The sequence below is a fragment of the Electrophorus electricus genome, chromosome 25 (genome assembly GCF_013358815.1).
Source record: "Electrophorus electricus isolate fEleEle1 chromosome 25, fEleEle1.pri, whole genome shotgun sequence".
NCBI classification, from domain to species: Eukaryota; Metazoa; Chordata; class Actinopteri; order Gymnotiformes; family Gymnotidae; genus Electrophorus; species Electrophorus electricus.
In genome coordinates, this window is record NC_049559.1 from 1157501 (window position 1) to 1170561 (window position 13061).

The 13061-nt window shown below is 45.5% G+C and overlaps 2 protein-coding genes across 3 annotated transcripts in view; both read right to left on the reverse strand.

The window, feature by feature from the left end:
• sec22a (SEC22 homolog A, vesicle trafficking protein) overlaps nucleotides 1-2918 on the reverse strand; it is a 10820-nt gene extending 7902 nt beyond the window's left edge. Inside the window, exons 1-2 of the mRNA XM_035523074.1 lie at nucleotides 2739-2918; nucleotides 865-1060 (exon numbers count right to left, since the gene is read on the reverse strand). Of these exons, the coding sequence (XP_035378967.1) occupies nucleotides 865-1046 (182 nt within the window). The 5' untranslated portion in view covers nucleotides 1047-1060; nucleotides 2739-2918. The remainder of the gene's footprint in view (nucleotides 1-864; nucleotides 1061-2738) is intronic.
• A 2970-nt stretch (nucleotides 2919-5888) lies between these two features.
• Nucleotides 5889-13061, reverse strand: part of pdia5 (protein disulfide isomerase family A, member 5) — a 33415-nt gene continuing 26242 nt past the window's right edge. For both annotated transcript variants that reach the window (XM_027024407.2, XM_035522896.1), the window contains exons 15-17: nucleotides 11479-11549; nucleotides 8328-8462; nucleotides 5889-8187 (exon numbers count right to left, since the gene is read on the reverse strand). In XM_027024407.2, coding sequence (XP_026880208.2) covers nucleotides 8107-8187; nucleotides 8328-8462; nucleotides 11479-11549 — 287 coding nt within the window. In that variant the 3' untranslated portion in view covers nucleotides 5889-8106. The remainder of the gene's footprint in view (nucleotides 8188-8327; nucleotides 8463-11478; nucleotides 11550-13061) is intronic.

A 13061-nucleotide genomic window follows, 5' to 3' on the forward strand; every position in this document is an offset into this window, starting at 1 on the left:
TCCACCACTCGGGGGGGGGGTGCTCACTTCTGAAGTTTGGGGTGATGGATGGCAGACTCCTGGTGTGCCAGGCTTCAGAGCGGCTGCCCCCGAGGCCCATGCAGCAGTGATACGTCTGCGTTAGGCCCTGCCTAAAAGGAACTTTAAATCCTGAGTTGGATTAGCTGCTGATTTAAAAGGTGTGCCCACACTCTGTCCTGCACCAGCGCAAGAAATTACCTTCATTTTTATAGAGTGACGTTTTCTGACGTTTCAGGCCCTAACTTCTTATTGTTTTCCATTAAAACCAAAGACTTAGAAGCCAATGTCGTATTATACTGTGAGAGGCTATTACAGAGTCTAACAAACTCCCTTCAACAGAATAATAAAACAATCTTGCGAACTACTGAAAACAGGTTGCTGCAGACAGCTCTAACAGACAATAATACATCAAAGATTTGGCCACGTTCTATAAAACTGAGGTTTAGACTTTTAAAACGTATACTTAATCATGACTTCAGGGTACTTGTGATCCACTGACTCCTACACTTGAAATAAGTATTTAAAAGACCTTACATGCATAAACAGCTGAACTGGCTATTCCAAAGGACTTTTAGTAAGTCTTTTAATACTCCATGTCAATATAATCAGAAGTACTTTTCTAGCATGTCTTTCCAAGCATATTATTATTACCAAATCTAAAGTTTACTATATAGTTGCCATTTCTTTAGCATGCCATTTCTTTAGCGAAGTGGCATAAAAAGTATTTATTGGACTTTGTGAAGTTTCCTACATCCATCCTTTTTACAGAATGTCACAGAGATGAAAGACACCTAGAAAGGTGTGCTGGGATGTACGGAAATAGCGACTCTAATTACCACTTACTTGACATTGTACTGGCCGGCCTTGAGAGAACAACGGTCGGGGACCTGGCCGAGTTTTTTGGACAGGCTCTTCAGGTGTTTCTTGGTCTCCTGCAGTCCTTGGTTCTGCTCGTAGTCAGTGGAGGCAGAGAGAGGCAGGCCATCCCTCACCCGCACCACCGAGGCAAACAGGACCATAGACATCTTACAGCGCTAACCTGGGGGGGCATGGGGGCACACACAGATTAGGTCACCGCTACAGCGTTCACCTCCAGCACAGCCACAAGCAGCAGTGGGAATCACGAGAGACTGGAAAACTGGTCAACAGCTCTCCGGTTTTGTTGAGAGAGGCGGCAAGTGGAGACAGGCAGAAGTAAACGCTCTAAGAGAACAGCCTAGATGCCACCCGCAGAGCGCGTTATCATTTTGAGATTGCTTCAGACAGATTCCGTTTCATGTTAAACTGAAGCACCTGCACTTCCATGGTAACAACGTTTCTAAAACAATAACTTGCAATCTCAGATTGTGAAGTGACTCACTGTCCTACTCTCCCCTAGTACAATAAGATATGAGAGACCTAAAGCTTGAGAGCATGTGAATCCACACCCAAGTACAAGAACCCGACAATTTTCTCTGCCACCTCTGACCTGTAGGCTCTACATGCTGCAAGGTAAATGTACTTAATGTGTACCTGAGGAAAAGAGCTTTTTTTCACTGCAATCTGATTATATGGTAAGTGTTCATGGCTGTGCTTTGTCTCATAGTTTCTTTAGCTTTAATTCTTCTCTGAAGTATTTAACACTTTTTGGCACACATCTGGCCAATCTTCCGTTTAACCCTTTCTGTGTTTCCCAATGATTTAGTATCACTAAATTAATTTTATTTCAATCTGATAATCAATCAAAAAAGCAATAGTCAACACAAATCATATATAGGAGATCTTAGGAGAGACGCAGTTACCCAACAGCACAGCTACTAGAAGAACCCATCAACAAAAGCACAACTGCCAGAGAGGTTAAAACCATCGATCCGCAATCTGCAGTATTTGAGAGGAAGGGCATTTTTAGAACTGCCACAGCATCAATCTTTTACTGTTCTAGCGAAAAGGACGCTAAAATTACAAATGTAATCTGCGCCATATATCGAATTTGGCTTAAGGTAATTAAGAGCAATAATGCCAACGCTAATCGTGGCAGGACTAATCCGAGGAAAACCAAGTCAGCACCCTGGACAGCACCGACGGTTGCCTCGCTCTTAACTACGTGACTGTTAGCGAACCTGGCTAGCTGCGTTAAAACGACTTTTACCTCAGGAGGGCACGACGAAGAGGTGAAGTCCAGAAAAACAGCGCAACGTTAAAAACCACATTGACCTCGGGGGGGGGGGGGGGGGGGGGGGGGGGTCGTCATTCAATTCACGACAAACAGGTGAAATCCAGCAACAGCACGACCAAGCTCTCCTTATCCAAACAGGGCTTCTGCAACCCGACGTTTAGCTAGTTATCCAGCCACCCAAACAAGCCTCGCCTGCTAGTTAGACTCCAAAGCTTTACTAAACGGCCCTTTTTACATACGGAGCTCATTTTTTCTACACAGCGAACCGGGTGACGGTGTTGCTGAGTCTGTGGCACAACGTTAGCTAAGCTAAGCTAGCCTAGCCTCGCCTAGCCGGTCACTGCGAGCTGTTAGATAAAAATACTCGTTGTGAATCGAAGAAACCGTACGCAGCTCAGCTCGTTAGGCTTTATAAGGCCATGACCTAGCTGGCCAGCTACCTTACACGCACTGCGGGAGGCGACCAGGACTCTCGTTGCTAGGCTGGCTAAGAACTCGTTAGGAAGAAGTGAGGCCTGGAAAGAACAGTCCGCATAACTACTCAAAAAGGAAAGACGCCCACCTTTTAAGAGGCATGTCTCGCACGGATGTAACTCAGTTCTGTGCTCGCAGTTGTCCGAAGGACGACATTCCCATCTCCCCTGCGTGTTTCTCGCTCATTTAAGGGTGTGCTCTGCTAGGCTAGCTGGCTACAAAACAACCACCACAGGCCCGCGGAAGTGCTGGCGTGGCTGTGCGAAAGGCATTGTGGGTAGGAGTGGAACGCACGCGACAGAGTCGACGAGCCGCGCGGCCTGGTGAATGAATGAATGAATGAATGAATGAATGAATGAATGAAAAGGCGAGTGCATAAGTGTAAGAATCTCCGGAGGTGATGTTCAAAAGAGAGAAGATGTTATTTACTAGTTTAACAGCATTTGTTGGATATTCTAAATGATTCATAATGAGATTAAATAAAATTGCAACCGGATTTTCTGATCTAGTCACAGCCAAACACAACACACCGCTGTGTCAGATGGCTACTTCTCTTGATGATGCACTGAATGCAAAATCTTTGGGCCCCATAAAGTGTGTGTGTATGTATATATGTGTGTGTGTATGTGTGTATATATATATACACACACATATACATGATCAGATATGTTCTTTGCAGTCTCAGGGGGTTCTACGTCTTTCACGAGGTTGGAGACCGAGAGGGGACAAGTTCATCTGTGGTTTTAGCGTCACTCTGACAAACATTTTACTGAATGATCATGTTTAGCACAGACACAGAATCAAAACATGAAGGTGTCGTCTAAAATAAAACTGCAAGACCCGTAGAATGATGTAAATGAAGGCGAAAGGCTCAGATGTGAAATACCTTTGTCAGCTCCAAAGCAAGATGTGGGCATCTGACCCATGCTGGCTATTATCCATGATTTAAATTTTGATATAGATTTTCAGTAACACGGGACTCTAGATGAATTTCAAATAAGGCCAACCCAATGAGAAGAATAAAGTAAGACCTTTTTATCACAACATTTTGTTAAATCCATAAGACTCGTTTTCTAGTTTAAACGGTTGGAGAAGAAACATGTGAAATCCAGCTGTGTAGTACAGCAAAGAACACAAGACAACCTGGGCAATACTGAGCATGTGTTAATGTTGTCAGTGGGGCTGGGGACAGCCTGTCGCCATGGAGGCCAGCGTGGGTTTATGTTTATTGAGGTGTAAGTGATCTTGGGGCGGGTTGGGGGGGGCTATGATATCTGGCCTCACTGTTGAGCCTTCTAGAGGTGCCATGGCCTTAATTCAGTGAAACACGGATGAACCCTGTGCAGAGCTTGTGATGTTGTGGTTTCTGAATCGAGAGGGTTTGCTACAGGATGTTTGATAGCTTGCCCTGCATGCAATTACAGTTGCTAGACGAGCACACCATTTTGACTGTTACTTTTAGCGTAAGAAAATCAGTTTTGCTGGTGTGTTCATGTCTGAGTCACTTATTCTTAACCGGTTCTCTCAGCATCTTTGTTTATGGAATATTCATTCAAACAAGTCATTTTGATGTCATGGACAGAAAACAACATTCTTAAAAGGGTCCACCCGTAGTCATGATTTAGTTTGAAAAAGCTCTGGTTGTCATGGCATTGTTTCCAACAAGTTAAAAATACACAATAATTCTATAAACCTGACACTGAGAGAATATTCAAAAATAGGCAAACCATCAACTGGATTCAACTAGCTTCAAGCATTTATATAACAACAATTTTGCTATTTGTAGACAGAAGACACTCTCTCTCTCACACACACACGTGTGCGAATGAACAAAAAAAGTTTGTTCCCATAGGTGGCAGTTGAAGACAGCAGTCTGCATCCATTCTTGTGGCGTCTTGTGTGGTTATGTAATTACCCAGACTGCTAGATTCTGAGAATCCATCACAGGAGTTTGAGGTCGTGGAGATAGGACCTGCTTTCCAGGCACAAATGTCTGAGGACACGACCCAATTAGGCTTGCTGGAATGGAAAATCCTGGTTCTTAACGGGGCCTAATTCTGTTCCAGGCATCCCACAATGCTTTGTCAGTTCTCTTTTTTCCTGCCCCTGCAGCTTTTGCACATACGGTTTCTGCGCAGGATGGTGTGTCCAGCTGAGCGAGAACGGCCAGTTCCTGCGGTGTCCTCCTCCATGTAATTTTGATGGAGTAGATGCTAAGACTCACTGTCCGAGGCATTAATCAACCACTCGCCGGCCCCGAGACGCTGCACGCATGCCACCGGTAGGTCTTTCTCCATGGCGGCAGCACAATGGGTCAAAAATGACTTGCGCTTCACATCCACCAAGCTGATTTATGCATCTTTCAGACCTTAGAGTCCAACATGAGTTTTGGTGCTAATAACTAACTGAGCTAAAGACAATTTCAGAAACGAAGCAAGAGAAAGTGACATTACTCCTGACATCAAGGTGCACAGACTAGTTCTCCTGTAGCCTCTTACGTCTGTTAGGTCCCAAAGTCGTATCTGCACCAGCAGGACAAACATGATGAGATAAAGTACAGATGAATTTGGACAGCCGGTCAAATCTCGATTCTTGTACTTGGAAAGTACATTGTGTAAATATATGGCTACTCCCAGCATGATAAAGCACCACGTCACGAAGCACAAGTCATCTCAAACGGGTTACATCACCCTGACAGTGAGTTCGATGTACTCCAGTGCTCCACTCAGAATCCAATGAATCCTGAATCCAACAGAGCACCTCTGCGCCATAATCTATGCGTCTTAACCGTGGGGGTATTGTTTAACTGTAGAAAGTGCAAATTATTTGCATCATCATCATGAGTTGGTTTAGTTAACGCTATGGAGATCTAGACAGCGGGAATTTCTTACGCAGACAAAGCAAACAATCTATTGAATAACAGCACAGAAGCTGGAGCTCATTGGGGGACTATTATCAAACGTATATCGGCATCTTAAGGAAGTACAACTATTATACCTTACTGAAGTTGGTCAGCAAGAAGCTAGCTGCAAGAAATCACTTCAAAATCAAATCAAGTAACTTCAAAATTAAATTCCTTCTTCTTGGACTGCAATGAGAATATGAAACATTGACTTTTTCATTGCTATACTGATGCCTTCTACTTAAGGTGATTAAAAATGTATTTAACAAAACTGACAACAGGAAAAAAAAAATCAGTATATTCAGTCTATTCAGATTAAACTGCTAAAAGAAAGCATTCTGGGAAATGTATGCCTTTTTTATTTTGCAGTATGCACATTCACGGGGGAAAAGACTGTACACACATCTGGATATATAAATCAATAAAGGCGAAAGTGACTTCTTGGCATCAATGTGATAGTTCCCCATAATATAGAAACCTTTGGGATTAAGACAAAGCAGGATTTCTCTCAGAGCAGAACACTACTTTGGTACAAAGACCCCTGGACCACGAAATTATTACATTACACTGGACACATATTTTGTAGAGATTAGAACATTCTAACATTTCCTTGATATTCAGGTATAACACATTTTCAGTGGCGTCACGTAGAGCATGATGAGACTAAGAGAAATTCAGATGAGGTCTTTATCCGTTCCTAATGACAGCTGAAACGACTGGCTGACTGATAACTGACCCAAAAGAAATTTGCACGTGTGATCACACCGTTCCGATCCTGAAATCACCATGTGCAGACGCCTTCAGCTTTCCTTGCTGAATTCCTATTACTGCTTCTTTGTGCCTGCTCCCAAAGACAAATGTAAACAGTTCCGAATTCTGTGATGCCGGATACAAAGCTGATATGCCAATACCAAACACGTGCTCCGCTAGCCCTGAGTACTTTATTCATAATGAACAGAATCAAAGTGTTGAATAATCAAACGAGTTCAGCTACACATAAGCCTATTAAATATGTATTAGCGCCTTGAGCTGGGAGTTTTTACTACAGTAGTGAAGATAATGGTGACGGTTCCAGTATCGGTAGGAGCGCTCGGGTCGGGTCTGATCGACTGCCTCTGGAACCTCCAGGACCACATTACGCCGGCTGCTCTGATGACTAGACATTTTCTCCTCTCTCTCCTCGTTAACAGCAGACTCTCCGATTAAAAGGTACAGTACAGAATGAATAATACATGGTAATGGCAAAGGCGAGAAGATGTGAAGGTTGATGGTGGCGTTTAGAGCTTTGTAAGGTTTCGAAGACCACAGGGGTCCTGCTCTAGACCGTCTGCGTGAGCTGGAACTTCATTACAGGTGAAAAGGAAAATATTAGCACACTTAATCTAACGAGAATGGGAGAACGAAAAAGATGATTATGGTTCTTATTGTTAATAATGCCTCGAATAGTCCCAATTCCTATGAAACTGGATTGTTCTATAAATTGTTGTTCTCGACTGAGAAGGGACAATAAACAAAACAATACAACAAGCATTCGGGATTCTTTAGCTTGAGTCCTTCAATCTCGATCATGAAATGTCAATTTCTACTTAGTGTGCGGTACACGTGAGAGTTCAGCTGGACTAAGATTCCTGTTGGGTCAGCACTGTTGGGTTTAACTTTTGCTTTTTGTTTTAATTTTTGCTGTAGAGCCCTCAGCGTTTCGCTAGCAGACATGCATGGAGGAGGTGAAATATGCGATGTGGTCAGCATTAACAAATGCATCAACTGGAGTAGTTTTTGGAACCCAAAGTGGTGTTAACCGCTAAACTCTACTTTTTGGCATTTTCCATTTTGTTTAGTATTTTATTCGTTCACAGCTGACAACAAAACACATCAAGACCAGGTATACAGAATCCGACAACCTCAAAACACAACTCAGAAGCTGCTGTATTTTGGTTCCAGCAATTCGCTGATAGTCTCAGGTGCGCAGCACCACTGCAATTCCATTTATTCACTCATATAAGGCCACATATTTCAGCTACATGCCCCTTATCTTCTGTTGTCTTTCTGAAGACCAAGATAAATTTATATTTTTATTTTTTGTAAAAAAATATCTGAAGATGTGATTGTACATGGACGGCTCCTCTTCATGAGACGTGGTTTTGGCAAACGTGGAGATCGGATAGCAAGGGTAGGAGAGAAGATTGGTTTATACAGCAGGAGCTGAAGAGTCCCCCCCTCCACACAGAAACCACTCATCGTGACGATCCAGGGATGAGGGTTCAGTATTGCATAGATTTAAAACGTAGTTTCATTAACTGCATTCACAGTATCTGGGAGCAATCGTCCTTCTCACGGAGCGTCTATGAAGAAAACAAAGCAAAATCTGAAGTGGTCTCATGGTTGTACATTGGTATTACAAATGTAAGGGCACGGCGGGATTTAAAAAAAAAAATTTAAACAAAGAGCCTCCTTTAATCTGAGGTGTTCGAGTGTGCCATCAGTGCTAGGAGGTCCCTGTCCAGGTCACAGTGCAACGACAGGCTCCTCCCATGTTTAGAGGCCACGCCCACAATTAGAGCTCCTCCTTTCGCTTTCCCGCCTTGTCTTGGTCCCGTCCTCTTAGGGTCCTCATAAACCCGGTGAAGCCAGCCTCCTGCAGATAGTACAGTGCGCATAGAGAAATGAATAAAAAAAAAAAAAAGATTGAACATTACAACCGCTTTATTCAATTAGAGCTCAGCAAGTGTCTGACGTCATCGACATTTGCACCTCGTCGGACATGCGGGCACTCACCCCTCTGTCGCCGGTATATTTCTCGCCGAATTTGCCATAATTGTAGTAGCTGAAGGTTGGGTAGCCTTCCACACCCTCCTGCTTGCACAGCTCGTGGTTCTGTCCTTTGGTGCAGTCCACAGCGGCGTACGCAATCTGCAAGGCCACACGGAGACAGTAAAGCGTGAAAGTGAACAAAAAGATCCCTTCTCACTGTCCACCCCCAAGCGCTGCCAGACAAGCTTCTGCATTAAAGCACAGGAGGGTAGGTCCTTATTTGCAAAAGGTTACACAGCCCAGTAAAGTGTTAGCCACCGCGATGAGGCATTGTGCTGTCGGCTCGCGGTTCCACCGTTTACTCTCCTAAGCCCCCTGATAAGATGTTGGGGATCAGGGGATGATTTAGTCTCCACAGAGAGAGTCGACACATCCACCAATCACAAACACACACAGGCATGCGGTAAAGACGCTGGTATCACGAGGCGGCTCGGACGATGCTGTAATTTATGTCATTTGTGGCGAAAACTCAAGTGTGTCAGCCTCCGTCCCCAAAACAAACAACAGCCCAAATGAACTAAATTTACGCACTCTGTGAAAATGTAAAGAAAAGAAAAAAAAGGCTTACTTCTTTTTTTTACATCCAAAACTTAGCTCGTCCATTTTCTAGTTGTGGCACGTGGCGTAGACGGACTAAACATATAAACAGAAGCGCAGTATATGAAACCCAGATTCATGCTGGTATGTTTCTAACCATTAGGCAAGGCAAGTTTAGTTTGTGTAGCACTAATTAGTGTGAAGCACTAATTAGTCAAAATACCAGCTGACAAATAACAGCCATCTGCCCTCTGCTTTAGAAAGAAAATCTATTTCACGATACAGTGGAGTGTTTTGTGCTCGTCAGCATTTGATGGTCGCAGCCAGTCAGTCACAAATGAAAACAAAGAGGAACCCTGCAGCTGAGCTATTAAACTTTTATAGCCATGGCGACCGTATCTGAGCGACGGCCTCGTCACGGTGCAGCTCCATCCTAACGACGCATATCGATCTGGCAAAAATTATGTGCGCGTTCTCATTTGGAGAATTAAAACATCTAAAAGATATTGATATGTTTACAATTAGAAAGGTACTTTGAAAGAAGCAGCCTGCTTTCTGCATTTTGGGTTTTAAAGTCCCGACGTATTTCCCGTCCGTCTTTAAGAACCTCACCCGAGGTCGTTTGAGGCCTCGGGCTGTTGACTCCGTGCAGCCGAAATGGAATGTCGCGCTCCTGCCCAAGCTTACGTGTTCACACAATGTCCTCTGCAGCTACAGGTCATCCAGGGCAGTGGGATTTTAAAATCTTAGAAGCTGAAGGAGGGCCAGGAAAATGGGAGATATCGCTCTTGAGCAACAAGGGCAGGATCTTGCTAAATACGAGGCCGTCCAGGAGACATCTGAGCATCTGACCTGGAGATCTGGAGAGCAGATTGGTTGATCAGAGTTCCTCAGCCCCGCCCGGAGAAACGGGAGTGTAAAGACTCCGGCTTTGAAAAGGACGGCGGCCAACTCAGCTACCCGTCCCGTCCCCTCACGCTCAGATGGTTCTGGTTAAAAAATCATAAGGAATAATTCTGGAATCCACATCAGGTACTAATTACTGACCTTTAGGAAAACAATAATCATTGTGGCTCACACAGGTGATTAAATAGCCTGACGTACATGGTATTCTCTCATATTCAGATCAGATGATGAAGGATTAAATAAAGCAGGGCTCAGACAAAACTTTAATCGTCAACGTTCAACGTTCAGCGTTCAGTGATTTAAGGTTTAAAGATGGTGCTCTCTGTAAACATTGCCCCGCTAACCATGGGACCATCAGTGAGTGCAGAGGTTCTGCATAGGGAACCGGGAGAACGGCTTTCTTAACCTGGGAGAACGGGATTCTGAACCTGGAGAATGGAGCCCTGGAGGCTGCTAGGCCACTTACAACACATACCAATGCACGGTCACAGACTGTAATGGGCAACACTTTGATGAAGGTTGAATTCTGTGAGAAAACAACTAGGAAATGTCATATGGAGCGAAGTAAAGCTGGAACGGACCTCGCTCCACTCAAGCACGGCTCAGCCTAATGCGATTTAATTAAGGCCAATTAATTAAGTGCTATTCCTCTGTGAATTTAAGAGCTCTCTGGACTCTCCGTCACAGAGGCCCGAGTCTTCCTTTACCGATCCAGCCCCGAAAACCTTCTTGGCATTTCTCCAGACTCAAGGTAGGGTCTGCCAAAGAGGAGGATCAGCAGACATACGGTTCTTTAACCTCCCGCTCCTCCTGCTTGAGCCAGTGGACGCATAACGGATCTGAGAAATCAAAACCATTGATTTAAACTTAACCGCTGTTTAGTATTACAGCACCAGTACATGGAGCCTTTAGCATACACGTCTCGGACCTTCGGAGGAACGCGGCGCGTAACCGGCATCTCACTGCCGTCGGTGCGTTCACCGGAAATGAAGGCGGAAGCTGCCAGATCCACCACAGCCTTTGGCAAGGTGAGCTTCCAGATTCCGGCCATTTGAATAACGAGCGTGCGCACTTCCAAACCTGAGAGCTATGGGAAGATAAAGGCCGGCTAAAGTCACGTGTGACGCGTCCGAGCCGCTCGCAAACGGCGATTCGGCCGCTCGGTTACGAGGCCAGTGAACGGCGTCCGCAGCTGGGAAAGACAGACGAAAAGCTCTCTGAGGGTTACTTAAAGCTGGACGCGGACCGTTCTCGCTGGTACCGGAGCAACGTCTGGGTGAAAAATCCTCACTTAAAGTGTCAAGGTGTAGCAGAAACAGAATGGGGGGGGGGGGGGGGTGTGTGATGTCACTGTGTGAAAGATATAGAAGAGTTTTAAAAAAAGAATAAAAACCTGACGGAGCTTTAACAGAAATAAGACTCTCAGCAGACGCTTATTCATTTAGCACAGGCAGGAACACCCACATTACTGCGTTTTGCCGGGAGGGGGTGAAGGAATGTACCAGAAATGTGACGGCAGGGGACGCCAGAGGTGAAGCGTCTCAGAGCGGAGACCTTGAGAAAGTTCTGGGGATCGGGCATGAGTCAAGACAGAGGGCGAGAAGGCCGGAAGGTCGGGTGTCGTGACCTCGGCTGGGTCGGGGGAGACGGCTCCGGCGGCGCTCGGCCCTACCTTACGGTCCTCTTTGAAAAGCTCGGCGGCCGCAGTGAAGTGGGGGACGGCGTTCTTGCAGTGCGGGCACCCTGGGGAGGAGAGCGTGGCGTCATTCGCTTCCTATCACATCGTGCCAGGTTCAAAGCAAAGCTGTCGCATGGTCTACTGCACACGCAAGGCCATAAATATCAAAGACTGGTCCCACAGAAAAAGAACAGGCAGGGAGGAAGTACAGAAGAGGGGCGTTCTTTATCCAAACACAGCTCTCACACACCCACACACACCCACACGCAGTCACGGCCCGTCTATGAAAAAATGATACGGCATTAGGGATGGCTCACTCCATTTTTACAGCGAGTCATAAATCCCATTATTGCCCTCTGCACGAAACCTCTCTGCTGCTTTCCGGACAGATTTATGTGTTTGTGGCATGTGGATCCTTCATGCCAGGTGAACAGCTGGGTCCCCAAGAGTCCCAGCTCCAGCTGTCGGACATGGTCCAACTACAATGTGTCCCTCTCAAAGAGGCCTGGCTATTTGGACCTGCCGATCCAGAACCATTCTAACACGCCTTTATACCTGAGCTAATGTGCACAAATAAAACCTTCACTTTCAAGTGACACAGCCCATCAACTGGGCAAGCAAATGGCATCAGGATAAAACACGCTTATTAGGGCTCCATTGTCCTTCCACGCCTTGTTTGATGTTAGCAACCACTGTAATCTACATTTTCAAATTAAAGTCATCGGAACAACGGGGCGCAGGACTTGTAATGGAGCATGGAGCGAAGGTAATGGCGATCGGACAAAGGCCCGTCTGTGTGACCGCCGCAGATCCTTTCAGTCATTAGAAATAAATGGCGCGTAAAGTGGCTCATGCTCCCGTGAGCCCACGCGGACATTACGCCGGAACTCGAGGGCTCGGGCCAATGTCCGGCCACGCCCTCCCTGCCACCGAGTCTCACGCGCGAGATACGGAAACGCGGCACGCACTCGCCATCAAAGTCATGAGATCCTTTTTCCCCCTGCATCCTCGGTTCCTTGACGATTCGGCCTGACCCTTGGGTTTGAAGAAAACCCTCCGATAAAACGAGCCTCCTTCATCTTCCGCGCTGTCATGCCACCGCCTGCTCATGTGCACGCAGAGGTCATGCAGAGGTTGGTGTTCAGCACATTCACTCATTAGCGCGCAGCAGCGCTGACGAGATGATTCAAAGAGCCTCGATCAGTTCTGCCACCAACCACCTAAATGACAGCAATTAGTCTTCCACATTCCACACACAGAGCTGTAAATACCAATTAGCCAATATTGAAATAAGCTGTTGCAATATTCCGCTAGGTTTAAAAGGGTAATAGCTCTGTATTGTATGATAATAACAGGCGCGATGTGCAATTCTACTATACTTTGGATAAATTAACTGAACTAAGAACATTGTTTGTGTGTTGTTGCGATGCTAAGCAGGTTCGCTAATTGGTGCATTAAATGATCGCAGAGGAGATAAAATACATTTGTGCGAATACCGCTAATAATTAGAAGCTAAACGCCGTTTCGGTTCAAGGAGGAAACATTTTGGCCCGAGACGTTTACTAGAGGCTGCTAGT